A 13,599-nucleotide genomic window follows, 5' to 3' on the forward strand; every position below is an offset into this window, starting at 1 on the left:
ATTTCATAGCAATATCCAAAGAAAATGTAGCTCAGCCTAAACTAGCTGGACATCTATTTGATCTTTAGACTCATACAATACATTTGTGTTAGTTTTAAATAACTATTGTTCAAGACAAAACTACTTGGCTAGCTGACCATTTGGTTAGTTAGGGAACTAAGTGATCAAGCCTGAATGCGCTACCAGGCATGTGTTATATCGATATAGCAGAATGACTCAGCTGCTTTTTTGAGGCCTGATTCGGATGCCCTTATTTGAACGAATAATCCCACTGATAGCAACGGAACTTCTCACATGAATAAAGGTTGCAGAATCAGGTCTGAAACCAGAGCTGAGATTAGGATCTCGCTTTACTGAGTCCTAGACTTATGCTCAAAGAACTAAACCACACTTCTCCACTACACTGTAAGTCACATGACTGGAGATTCTGGTGAGCTGCTAACAAAGAATCTGAAGTTATCCATCCTTCTCTCTGTCTGCCTATAGCACTGATACAATCCCCCACTGTAGTAGCTGAACACCACACAATCTTTAATGTATTTATCCTCACAACACCCCTGGCTTAGAGTTTCAAGAAACTCAGTGTTCATTTCTTTATTATTCCAATCTTTTAGCAATGAGGCGATTCCAAACTTGATGCTGTTCTTCTCCTCCCTACATACCTGCATGAATCTGTAGATTGCATGTGTACTCATTCACTCGAAAACCACAACCTGTGTGTGAAACAGGAATCGGCTCCAGGATTTTTACAGATAGGCCATAGTAAAAGGCTTCACAATAATCCTTCAACCATTTCATATAATCCTCCGTACTAACTTTAGTGTCCCCAAACGAACCTATATAAGCAGTCCAAAATAACATCAGGTTATAAACCTGGTATGGCAGTTCATTCAATCAACTCATATTTTTTAAAAATCCCCCAAAAGAATGATAACTTTAATATTCCCTCTTATTTCAGGTCTGTTAATGAACATCACATTTAGCCCAAGTATCAAAAGAAAATATAAGCATTATTATTATAGAACACGGCACAAACACAATTGTAACCTTTCACCATTTCCATGCAAATCCAAGAATGCCTCTCTTTATTTTATTAACTTCTATTCCCTTAGCCCAAAAACAAAGTGACAAAGTTATTCTACTGCAATACTCCAAGATACTATATCTCATAACAATGATAAAGCAATGTTCGGGACAATTATTGTACAGTAATGAAGTGGGAGGTTTGTTTGTTTTTTAAATAAGGGCATTGTTTATCACTGTCAAGTGCTGTGATACATGATATTAATAACAGCCAAACAGTACAATGCTACCCACAAGAGGCAACACAGAAACTGACGTCAGTGCTGTAGACTGCAATAGTGAATCCATTACTCATAACTGTAATTAAAATTTCAGCTTCAAGAGTAATGGCAACTCCCATAAACAGCTGATCAAATATGGATGGAGTAGGGAAACTGAAGGACTGAGGTTTAGCATACTGTATTTGTTTGTTGGTTTGTTTTTACCTTCAATGGGTTTCTTTTCCCAAGATTATGACTGTTCCTGTTTTTCTTAAAACACAATTTTCTACACAAGTTAATCAAAAACTGTGAAAGCTACCAGGAAATAGACTTAAAATCAATCTATATTATTTACTGTGATCCTCAAAAACATCTCTGTGCACCGCACTACAGAAAAAACATATTAACAGTAATTTGCATTTCTATAGCACCTTTCATCCAAAGGAATCAAAGCACATTGTAAATACTGATTAAGCTTCACAATACTCCAGTAATGCTTAATTAAGTATTCACCATTTTAAATATGGGTAAACTGAGGCACAGAAGGACCTAATCCTACAAGTAATTATGGATAACTTTAACCTCTACTCACATGAGCAGTTCCATGGACTCTAATAGGACTACTTGGATAAGTAAAGTTAAGCTCATCCATAAGTGCTTGCAGGATCTTTCCATAACACCATAGCTGAATGTCTGAATCAGGAATAAAACCCAGGCGTCCTGACTGCTCTAACCACTAGACCACTTTGTCTGAGATCTATTATGAAGTCTTTTTATTTGAAAATTGGAACATATAACCTAATTAGTTCAAATTTAATGGGACAGGCATATTAAAGACAGATGGTTTGGTTCTGCGATCACAGTTAGACATTACCAATGGGCTGTACATAAATGGCATTTTTCTGAGATGTCAGTCTGCTTCTGCAAGGATCGTTATAAAACTGTTCAAAGTCCTGGGTGGGCTCAGGGTGTGAGGAGATCCAGTCTGACTCCGAATGCAGAGTGATGGGTCTGAAGAGAACACTGTTTGGCTGAAATGCTTCATTCAGCAAACACTTCTCACTTGACTCAAGATTCTCATACAGCTTCACAAGTTGCGTGTTCTTGGAGATCAATGCTGTCTTCAGGACCTGCTCAGAATGTTTAATTATCTTCATCTGACCAAAGGGAAAGAGAGAAAAGACCAAAAGCATTTATAAAATCCAGGTTTCATACCTAGCATGTATTATAAAGAGCCTCCTTCCTTCCTTGACCACCACCTGATGACCCCCAGCCTCTCATTCCTTTTCTGAGGAGCTGGTAAGCTAACAAGCTGTTTTCCGCAGCCTGCTGCTAGCTAACCAGCCAGGATTGTTCAGGCACAGGCCATTTAGCTTCCTCTTTTCCCTACCATTTCCATACCCAGCCCCCATACACACAAGCAGCTTCTGCTTTTTGGAGGGGAGCAGGACGGGACCAGCATGGGAAAGTTTTGCTGCGAACTCACAACTCCCAGTCTAGTTCTATGTATTATGTCATTCCCTCACTTCATTCTCTGCTTTAAAAAATCCCTCTTGCTACTATACAAGTCCTCCTTTTCTTTTTAGATCAGTCTAGTGGCTCTCACTGCAACAAGATCTTTAGAACTGATTCTGATCTCACTTGCTCCAATGTAAAAAACAATGTAACTCCCTCAGCTGACTTCAATAGGTTTACGCTGATGTAGGAGAATCAAGACCAGGAAGCTGTTTCTTCTGTAAGTTTAGGCAATGCTATCAATGACTGGCTGAACGAAAAGCATTGTGACAAAAACCCCCACAACCAATTCATCATTATGCTGTGGGTGAAGCACTTATCAGTATAATACAAATGGATGCCAATTTCCCCGCCCCCAAGGACACTTCTGTTAATCATCCACCACTTAGGATAGTATCTTGCTATCTCATCTCTTGTATCTTCATCTGTGATTAGGGGACTCTGGGTCTGAATGCTTGACTGCAAAGTATTAAGATGGCTTTGATAACAATTGTGCCTGCACTGCAAGGTGCATTAGGAAATATAAAGTAGACTCAAAAATTAAGAGTAGAACACAATATAGACATATATGTGTATTTTATTTAAACACACTTTTGATTGTACTCATTGCCGTTTTTTAAATGAGAAAAAGAAAAGTAACAGATGCAGAGAAGGGGGACAACTTTTTTATCTGTGTTGTTCAGACCTCAAAGGGGGACACTGAAATTCAACCCCTTATCCCTACACACGCCAGGGTGCATGGGGTTAGTGCAGAATCCACCTCACACCCCCAAACACATATCCCTAATCCCATAACCACACACCCCACAGCAACCCCAATTACTTCCCCACACAGATCCCATTACATTCCACCACAGCCACACATTGTGCATAACTCACATTACATGTCCCACACATCAGTCCCAGCACTCCTCCCACACCCGTCCCAGCATCCCCCCTAGTTAGGGTTGCCAACCCTCTGGGATTGTCCTGGAATCTCCAGGTTTCAAAGTAGCAGCTGTGTTAGTCTGTATCTGCAAAAAGAAAAGGAGGACTTGGGGCACCTTAGAGACTAACAAATTTATTTGAGCATAAGCTTTCGTGAGCTACAGCTCACTTGATGCATCCGATGAAGTGAGCTGTAGCTCACAAAAGCTCATGCTCAAATAAATTGGTTAGTCTCTAAGGTGCCCCAAGTACTCCTTTTCTTTTTGGGAATACAGACTAACACGGCTGTTACTCTGTAACAGAGTACTCTGTTACTCTGAAACCTGTCATTAAGGTGCCCCAATTACTCCTGTTCTTTTTGCTGGAATCTCCAGGAATTAAAGGTTAGGTCATCTAATGAAACCTCCAGGAATATGTCCAACCAAGGTTGGCAACCCCTCGCCCCGCACAGTGGCCCCCACACCCTCCCAGCATCCCCCAACCACACACCCCTCCCAGGATTGCCCCTTGCCCCCACAGCATGGCTCCCACACCTCTCCCAGCATCCCACCGGCCCCCACAGCACCCCACAACACTGCCAGCATCCCCCTCGCTCCCCTCCCAGCATTCCCTTACCTCCACAGCACCCCCTGCGCCAGAACCTTCCCAACGCCCCCACAGAACCCCCCACAACCCTCCCAACACCCCCCGCCCCACAGAGCACCCCCCTGCCCCCCACAACCCTCTCTGTACCCCCTGCCCCCCACAGCGCCCCCCACAACCCTCCCAACACCCCCCGCCCCCCCACAGAACCCCCCACAACCCTCCCAATACCCCCCGCCCCACAGAGCACCCCCTGCCCCCCACAACCCTCTCTGTACCCCCTGCCCCCCACAGCGCCCCCCACAACCCTCCCAACACCCCCCGCCCCACAGAGCACCCCCTGCCCCCCACAGCGCCCCCCACAACCCTCCCAACACCTCCTGCCCCGCACAGCACCCCCACAACCCTCCCAACACCCCCCGCCCCACAGAGCACCCCCTGCCCCCCACAACCCTCCCTGTACCCCCTGCCCCCCACAACCCTCCCAACACCCCCTCCCAGCATTCTGCAGGTCCCACTCACCTCACCCCCGGCCCGGCCCGGCCCGGCCCCACACCGCCCCGCCCAGCTGCCGGGCCTGGTCGCGGCCTTACCCTCCTACCCTAGCGCCCGGAGGCGGGGTGCGGCCCTGCCCGCTCTCCCAGCGACGCCGCAGTCGGGAGGGCGGTTCCCGCCCCGCCCCAGCCGGCCGGCGCGCCGCCAGTCAGGCCCCTAACGCGTCAGAAGTCGGGGGCGGTCAGAGCGGCTGCCGGGGGAGAGCGGCCGGAGCTCTTCTTCGGAGCTGCCCCCCCCGCGGATCCCTATGGGGCCCTCACATCTCCCTGACCCCCACAGTGCCACGCCCCCTCCCCCATAACACCCCCACCCCCCTTATCCCCATGGGGCCCTCACATCTCCCTGACCCCACAGTGCCACGCCCCCTCCCCCATAACACCCCCACCCCCCTTATCCCCATGGGGCCCTCACATCTCCCTGACCCCACAGTGCCACGCCCCCTCCCCATAATACCCCCACCCCCCTTATCCCCATGGGGCCCTCACATCTCCCTGACCCCCACAGTGCCACGCCCCCTCCCCCATAACACCCCCACCCCCCTTATCCCCATGGGGCCCTCACATCTCCCTGACCCCACAGTGCCACGCCCCCTCCCCCATAACACCCCCACCCCCCTTATCCCCATGGGGCCCTCACATCTCCCTGACCCCCACAGTGCCACGCCCCCTCCCCATAATACCCCCACCCCCCTTATCCCCATGGGGCCCTCACATCTCCCTGACCCCACAGTGCCACGCCCCCTCCCCCATAACACCCCCACCCCCCTTATCCCCATGGGGCCCTCACATCTCCCTGACCCCCACAGTGCCACGCCCCCTCCCCATAATACCCCCACCCCCCTTATCCCCATGGGGCCCTCACATCTCCCTGACCCCACAGTGCCACGCCCCCTCCCCATAATACCCCCACCCCCCAGCATCCCCTCATCCCCCCCGCATCCCCATGGGGCCCTCACATCTCCCTGACCCCACAGTGCCACGCCCGCTCCCCATAATACCCCCACCCCCCTTATCCCCATGGGGCCCTCACATCTCCCTGACCCCACAGTGCCACGCCCCCTCCCCATAATACCCCCACCCCCCTTATCCCCATGGGGCCCTCACATCTCCCTGACCCCACAGTGCCACGCCCCCTCCCCATAATACCCCCACCCCCCAGCATCCCCTCATCCCCCCCGCATCCCCATGGGGCCCTCACATCTCCCTGACCCCACAGTGCCACGCCCGCTCCCCATAATACCCCCACCCCCCTTATCCCCATGGGGCCCTCACATCTCCCTGACCCCACAGTGCCACGCCCCCTCCCCATAATACCCCCACCCCCCTTATCCCCATGGGGCCCTCACATCTCCCTGACCCCACAGTGCCACGCCCCCTCCCCATAATACCCCCACCCCCCTTATCCCCATGGGGCCCTCACATCTCCCTGACCCCACAGTGCCACGCCCCCTCCCCATAACACCCCCACCCCCCTTATCCCCATGGGGCCCTCACATCTCCCTGACCCCACAGTGCCACGCCCCCTCCCCCATAACACCCCCACCCCCCTTATCCCCATGGGGCCCTCACATCTCCCTGACCCCACAGTGCCACGCCCCTCCCCATAATACTCCCACCCCCCTTATCCCCATGGGGCCCTCACATCTCCCTGACCCCACAGTGCCACGCCCCCTCCCCATAATACCCCCACCCCCCTTATCCCCATGGGGCCCTCACATCTCCCTGACCCCACAGTGCCACGCCCCCTCCCCATAATACCCCCACCCCCCTTATCCCCATGGGGCCCTCACATCTCCCTGACCCCACAGTGCCACGCCCCCTCCCCATAATACCCCCACCCCCCTTATCCCCATGGGGCCCTCACATCTCCCTGACCCCACAGTGCCACGCCCCCTCCCCATAATACCCCCACCCCCCTTATCCCCATGGGGCCCTCACATCTCCCTGACCCCCACAGTGCCACGCCCCCTCCCCATAATACCCCCACCCCCCTTATCCCCATGGGGCCCTCACATCTCCCTGACCCCCACAGTGCCACGCCCCCTCCCCCATAACACCCCCACCCCCCTTATCCCCATGGGGCCCTCACATCTCCCTGACCCCACAGTGCCACGCCCCCTCCCCATAACACCCCCACCCCCCTTATCCCCATGGGGCCCTCACATCTCCCTGACCCCACAGTGCCACGCCCCCTCCCCATAACACCCCCACCCCCCTTATCCCCATGGGGCCCTCACATCTCCCTGACCCCACAGTGCCACGCCCCCTCCCCATAACACCCCCACCCCCCTTATCCCCATGGGGCCCTCACATCTCCCTGACCCCACAGTGCCACGCCCCCTCCCCCATAACACCCCCACCCCCCTTATCCCCATGGGGCCCTCACATCTCCCTGACCCCACAGTGCCACGCCCCCTCCCCATAATACTCCCACCCCCCAGCATCCCCTCATCCCCCCCGCATCCCCATGGGGCCCTCACATCTCCCTGACCCCCACAGTGCCACGCCCCCTCCCCCATAACACCCCCACCCCCCTTATCCCCATGGGGCCCTCACATCTCCCTGACCCCCACAGTGCCACGCCCCCTCCCCATAATACCCCCACCCCCCTTATCCCCATGGGGCCCTCACATCTCCCTGACCCCCACAGTGCCATGCCCCCTCCCCCATAACACCCCCACCTCCCCAGCATCCCCTCATCCCCCCCCCTCCATCTCCATGGGGCCCCTGCATCTCCCTGACCCCCACAGTGCCACGACCCCTCCCCCATTATATCCCCTCATCCCCCCCACATTCACATAGGGGCCCCCACATCTCCCTGACCGCCATAGTGCCACGCCCCCTCCCCCATAACACCCCACCCTCCCAGCATCCCCTCATCCCCCCCGCATCCCCATGGGGCCCCCACATCTCCCTGACCCCCACAGTGCCACGCCCCCTCCCCATAACACCCCTACCCCCCCAGCAGCTCCCCCTGCATCCCCATGGGGCCCCCACATCTCCCTGACCCCCACGGTGCCACGCCCCCTCCCCCATAACACCCCCACCTCCCCAGCATCCCCTCATCTCCCCCTCCATCTCCATGGGGCCCCTGCATCTCCCTGACCCCCACAGTGCCACGCCCCCTCCCCCATTATACTCCCAGCATCCCCTCATCCCCCCCGCATTCACATAGGGGCCCCCACATCTCCCTGACCCCCATAGTGCCACGCCCCCTCCCCATAACACCGCTACCCCCCCAGCAGCTCCCCCTGCATCTCCATGGGGCCCCCATATCTCCCTGACCCCCACGGTGCCACGCCCCCTCCCCCATAACACCCCCACCTCCCCAGCATCCCCTCATCCCCCCCTCCATCTCCATGGGGCCCCTGCATCTCCCTGACCCCCACAGTGCCACGCCCCCTCCCCCATTATACCCCCAGCATCCCCTCATCCCCCCCGCATTCACATAGGGGCCCCCACATCTCCCTGACCCCCATAGTGCCACGCCCCCTCCCCCATAACACCCCACCCTCCCAGCATCCCCTCATCCCCCCCCCGCATCCCCATGGGGCCCCCACATCTCCCTGACCCCCACAGTGCCACGCCCCCTCCCCATAACACCCCTACCCCCCCAGCAGCTCCCCCTGCATCCCCATGGGGCCCCCACATCTCCCTGACCCCCACGGTGCTACGCCCCCTCCCCCATAACACCCCCACCTCCCCAGCATCCCCTCATCCCTCCCACATTCACATAGGGGCCCCCACATCTCCCTGACCCCCCCAAAGTGCGACACCCCCTCCTCCATAACACCCCCCCACATTCACATAGGGACCCCCACATCTCCCTGACCACCATAGTGCCACGCCCCCTCCCGTATAACACCCCCACCCCCCAGAATCCCCTCATCCCCCCTGCATTCAAATAGGGGCCCCCACATCTCCATGACCCCCACAGTGCCACACCCCCTTCCCCATAACACCCCCCCACATTCACATAGGGGTCCCGACAGTGCCACACCCCTCCCCCATAACACCCCCTCACACACACCCCGCATCCCCACACACACACCCCGCATTCACATAGGCATTCCTACATCCCCTTGACCCCCACAGTGCCACGCGCCCTCCCCATAACACCCCCTCACACCCCCAGCATCCCCTCACACCCCCTGCATTCACATAGGGGTCCCCACATCCCCCTGACCCCCACAGTGCCACACCCCTCCCCCATAACACTCCCACCCCCCCAGCATCCTCCCCGCATTCCCATAGCGCCCCCCCACATCCTCCTGACCCCCATAGTGTTGTGCATCCTCCCCATGACACCCTCTCACCCCTCCCAGCATCCCCTCACCTCCACCCCATAACACCCCAGAACCCCACACACACTTTCCAAGCATCCCCCTCGGACCCTGAAGACGAGCCCTGGGTGGCTCCAAAGCTCGCCTCTTTCCCTAATAGAAGTTGGTTCAGTCAAAGATATCGCCTCCCCCACCTTGTCTCTCTAGTATCCTGGGGCCAACCCAGTGACAACACTGTAAACAAATGAATTTTTTCATAACAATCTCATGATTAGAAAAGGAGGACTTGTGGCACCTTAGAGACTAACCAATTTATTTGAGCATGAGCTTTTGTGAGCTACAGCTCACTTCATCGGATGCATACTGTGGAAACTTTCCACAGTATGCATCCGATTAGCTCACAAAAGCTCATGCTCAAATAAATTGGTTAGTCTCTAAGGTGCCACAAGTCCTCCTTTTCTTTTTGCGAATACAGACTAACACGGCTGTTACTCTGAAATCTCATGATTGTTAATGAATTCCAGGTGCTGCTGCTTTGCCTTCTGGTCTCCAAGCCTGGAAATCACACTCGCTCCATGTTCTCGAGCTTGTCTCAGCAGCCATGAGGGTTAGAAAGTTACTTGAAAAAGAAAGCGAGCAGAGCTTCGTGTGCAATCTCTTGCTGCTAGCAGCTGGGGCTTTAAAGAAATACACCCCAATATCGTAAGACGTGTCATAAGACTGGAAGAGTTGCCAGCAATGCTCCCAGTTCCAGCCTGAGCAATGCTTAAACCTGGCCTTGTTCTGCATCAAGAACCATAAGGACCCCCTCGGCTTTTGACCGACCTCAGGGCAGTTGCCTGGACTTGGGCCACAGACAGGGGTGGATGGCCTACTGTGCAATGACATCCAAAGAACACAGTTTTATGTTATGCTGCTTTCTGTACCATTTCTGTAGGGATCTAATTCTGGCCCTGGACTTCTCTTTTCTGGTTGTTATAAACCTCCATAGGAGTGCCCTGAGGGGGCAGGGATGGAAGAAAAATAGTGGCATGCTCCCACTGGAGGCAATAAAATGAGACATTACCCACAGTAGACTATAGTTTCTCAAAATAATATGATCATCTCTCGTCTTTCTTGCCTATTTTGATCAGCAGTGCAATAGTTAAAACAAATATTTTTTTATTGTCATTAAGCTACAGAGCCAACACATTGCTGAAGTGCTGCTTTAGGCTGCCTGCAGTCTCAGACAGATGTCCTTCCACCAGTTTGTACTTGCTTCAAAATGCAAAGATTTTCTTTGCAAACACAGGGGCTACAGACTTTTTATAAATGAAAGCTTAAATTCTGGAGCATGAGAAAGCATTCTCTTTTAAAAGTACGACCAGTTTGGTAAACTTCTGCAAACTAGCTCCGTTCAATCCCAGCAGCTGTATTTGAGTTGTTTGGAGTCATTTGATTGTATCCAGGGAGCCTTTACATTTCTTGCAAAGCCACTATAGGATACCAGAACTCACTAGGAGGATGGTGAAACACTGGAATGCGTTACCTAGGGAGGTGGTAGAATCTCCTTCCTTAGAAGTTTTTAAGGTCAGGCTTGACAAAGCCCTGGCTGGGATGATTTAATTGGGGATTGGTCCTGCTTTGAGCAGGGGGTTGGACTAGATGACCTCCTGAGGTCCCTTCCAACCCTGATATTCTATGATTCTATGAACTCTCTTAACCTGTTGTGGCACCATGGTGCCAGTGAGTGGCGTATTATTTTAGGGCTAGATGATGGGAGTTCTGCATGCAGATCCCTAGGCTGATGAACTTCAAGGCTGATGATGGCTGGGGGATTTTAAAAAGGCTCTTGTGACACAGTGCAGAGCCAGATGAATGGCTCAGAAACAGCACTGCCAACAACTACTCTTTAAAGAAAGAATGAGTTTATGGCCTCACTTTTAGTAAATCTGGATCCACGGCACTGGCAGAGGCCAAACTACAGAGCTCACATGTAATTGGGCTCTAACAGGACACTACCTATGCTGATGGAATGACAGTCTAGCCATTTAGGGTGGGAGTTAATGCTCAGTTCCCATAGATTTGGGCAGCTAACTCTACTGGGCTTTCTTCAAAATCTATTAGTCCTTCCCAAAAATAAGGAAGTGAAGAAAGACAAAATATTTTGTTTTTCTCTTTTGCAAATGTCTTAAATCAAGGAGACCAAACATTACCCCAGAACCCAAATTACTCTACCCTGGGAATACAACTCAGGACTTCAATAATCCCAGGAGATGCACTATGACAGTCTATTTCAGCAAATCCCCGATTACCTCCATAAAAGCTCCTGCATTCCATTTTACTGAGTTGGAATGATTCCATCTCTACAGGTTGGGAAGGTACTGGGGGGAGCAGATGCGGAGGACATAGTTTCAAAACATAAGCAAACATCCAGGGTATCTATAGGAAATAATCCATCATTCTGTGCAGCATGTGTTTCTGAAGAAGTGTTTTGCTGTTGTCAATCTGCAGAAGACATCTGTCCTTCTGTGAAACCTGACGTAACTCTTGCAGCTTTTCTCTTAGGGCAAACTGTACCAGTTTAACTAAATCAATTTCTAAACTGATTTAATTAAAATCAGTGCAGCCCCCTTGGGTGGACACAGTTAAATTGGTTAAAGACCAACTAATATTGATTTAGCTTAATTCAATTCCTTAGTATTTAGTTAAATCAGTGCAATATCTGTGTGTGTAGACCAGGCCTAAGTCTAATGAATTTGCAGAAATTTGCCTCGTTTTTGGCAGCTTGGGGTGCAGTGTTATCTAGGCAGCAGACAAACAGTTGTTATTTCCTGTTATCCCCGCTACAAGGTGCAGCATGAGATATGGGGAGGGGCCCTGTGAAAGATTCAGCTGATACATCTGTGGTTTTTACAGGAATTAACTAGCTCTGCCTCTTGGAGGATTTTCAGGAAGAAAGCAGTTTCTCGCAGCTGCCATTCTGTAAAAAAAAATCCCCCTCAAACTCAGATGTCATTTCCTGTCATTTCAGCTGCGTTAGCATGGCATCCTGAGACGTGCGGAAATGCCCTGTGAGAAACGCTGTGTCTGGCTTTAGGATGTCTAGCCATCATTTTATGCCTGTCTGTAATTTCTGAGGAGGATGCTGTATTTCTGAGTGACTTATTACACTTGTGCAACAAAGCATGGGGAAGGGACTCTCTAAAATTCTACATCATATTGGGCAAATTCACTCCTAGGGTAACTCTATTGATATCCGCAGAGTTACAGCCAGGGACAAACCTGAACTGTTGTCTTTGAGAGAGTGGCTTGGTAATGAGACAGCTTATCATAGACTCTGAGTACCATTCATGTAAAAAAATCAATGGCAACAGCAAAGTCCTTACTGAACTTCATGGAGTGTCTGGCATTTCTCCCTTTTTGGAGTAGAACTCTTTCAGTAGGTTTTTAGTTTTTGATTATTCAGATTTGATCAACTACCCTTTTCGGGGGATGAGGATTCAATATTGTGAGTATCACGCTTGTAGTGGAAAGATTTCTTCAAAAAGTTTTGTAGCATTTCCAAAAGACCGGTCACTCTGAATTTCCCTAATCTCCTCTGGAAGTCTGTTCAATAGCTATTTCCCCTCAACCTAGATATACGAACATAGCCACACTGAATCAGACCGATGGTCCATTTAGCCCAGTATTCTGTCTTTTGACGGTGGCCAATGCCAGATGTTTCAGAGAGAATGAACGGAACAGGACAATTATCGAGTGATCCATCCCCTGTCATCCACTCCTAGCATCAGGCACTCAGAGGCCAGGGCACCCAGAGCATGGGTTGCATCCCTGACCATGTCGGCTAATAGCCATTGATGGACCTATCCTCCAGGAATTTATCTAATTATTTTTTGAACTCAGTTATACTTTTGTCCTTCAAAACATCCCCTGGCACTGAGTTCCACAGGTTGATTGTGTGCTGTGTGAAGAAGTAATTCCTTTTGTTTGTTTTAAACAGACTGCTTATTAATTTCATTATGTGACCCCTGGTTTGTGTGTTGTGTGAAGGGGTAAATAACACTTATTTATTCACTTTATTCACAGTATTCATGATTTTATAGACCTCTATCATAGCACCTATTAGTTATCTCTTTTCCGACCTAAACAGTCCCACTCTTTCAATTCTATTATGGGAACTGTTCCATAGCCCTAATCATTTTTGTTGCTATTCTCTGTACCTTTTCCGGTTCTAATACATCTTTTTTGAGATGAGGCAAGCAGAACTGCATGCAGTTTTCAAGCTGTGGGCGTACCATGTATTTATATAGTAGTGTTATATTTACTATCTTATTAATGATTCCTGCTTTTTTTTTTTTTTTTAGCTTTTTTGACTGCCACTGCACGTTGAGCTCATGTTTTCAGAGAACTATCCACAATGACTCCAAAATCTCTTTCTTGTGTAGTAACAGCTAATTTAGACCCAGTCATTTT

The 13,599-nt window shown here is 51.2% G+C and overlaps 1 protein-coding gene across 6 annotated transcripts in view; it reads right to left on the reverse strand.

The window, feature by feature from the left end:
• AMZ2 (archaelysin family metallopeptidase 2) overlaps window positions 1-5,160 on the reverse strand; it is a 31,640-nt gene extending 26,480 nt beyond the window's left edge. Inside the window, exons 1-3 of one of the 6 annotated variants that reach the window (XM_078848444.1) lie at window positions 4,909-5,155; window positions 2,158-2,440; window positions 663-836 (exon numbers count right to left, since the gene is read on the reverse strand). In XM_078848444.1, coding sequence (XP_078704570.1) covers window positions 663-836; window positions 2,158-2,440 — 457 coding nt within the window. In that variant the 5' untranslated portion in view covers window positions 4,909-5,155. Of the gene's footprint in view, window positions 1-662; window positions 837-2,157; window positions 2,441-4,829 lie in introns of all 6 variants that reach the window. The other 5 variants (XM_073311689.2, XM_078848443.1, XM_073311691.2 and 2 more) reach the window with 5 other exon arrangements.
• Between the last annotated feature and the right edge of the window lie 8,439 nt (window positions 5,161-13,599).

This window comes from Lepidochelys kempii, chromosome 14 (assembly GCF_965140285.1).
Source record: "Lepidochelys kempii isolate rLepKem1 chromosome 14, rLepKem1.hap1, whole genome shotgun sequence".
Taxonomy (NCBI): Eukaryota; Metazoa; Chordata; order Testudines; family Cheloniidae; genus Lepidochelys; species Lepidochelys kempii.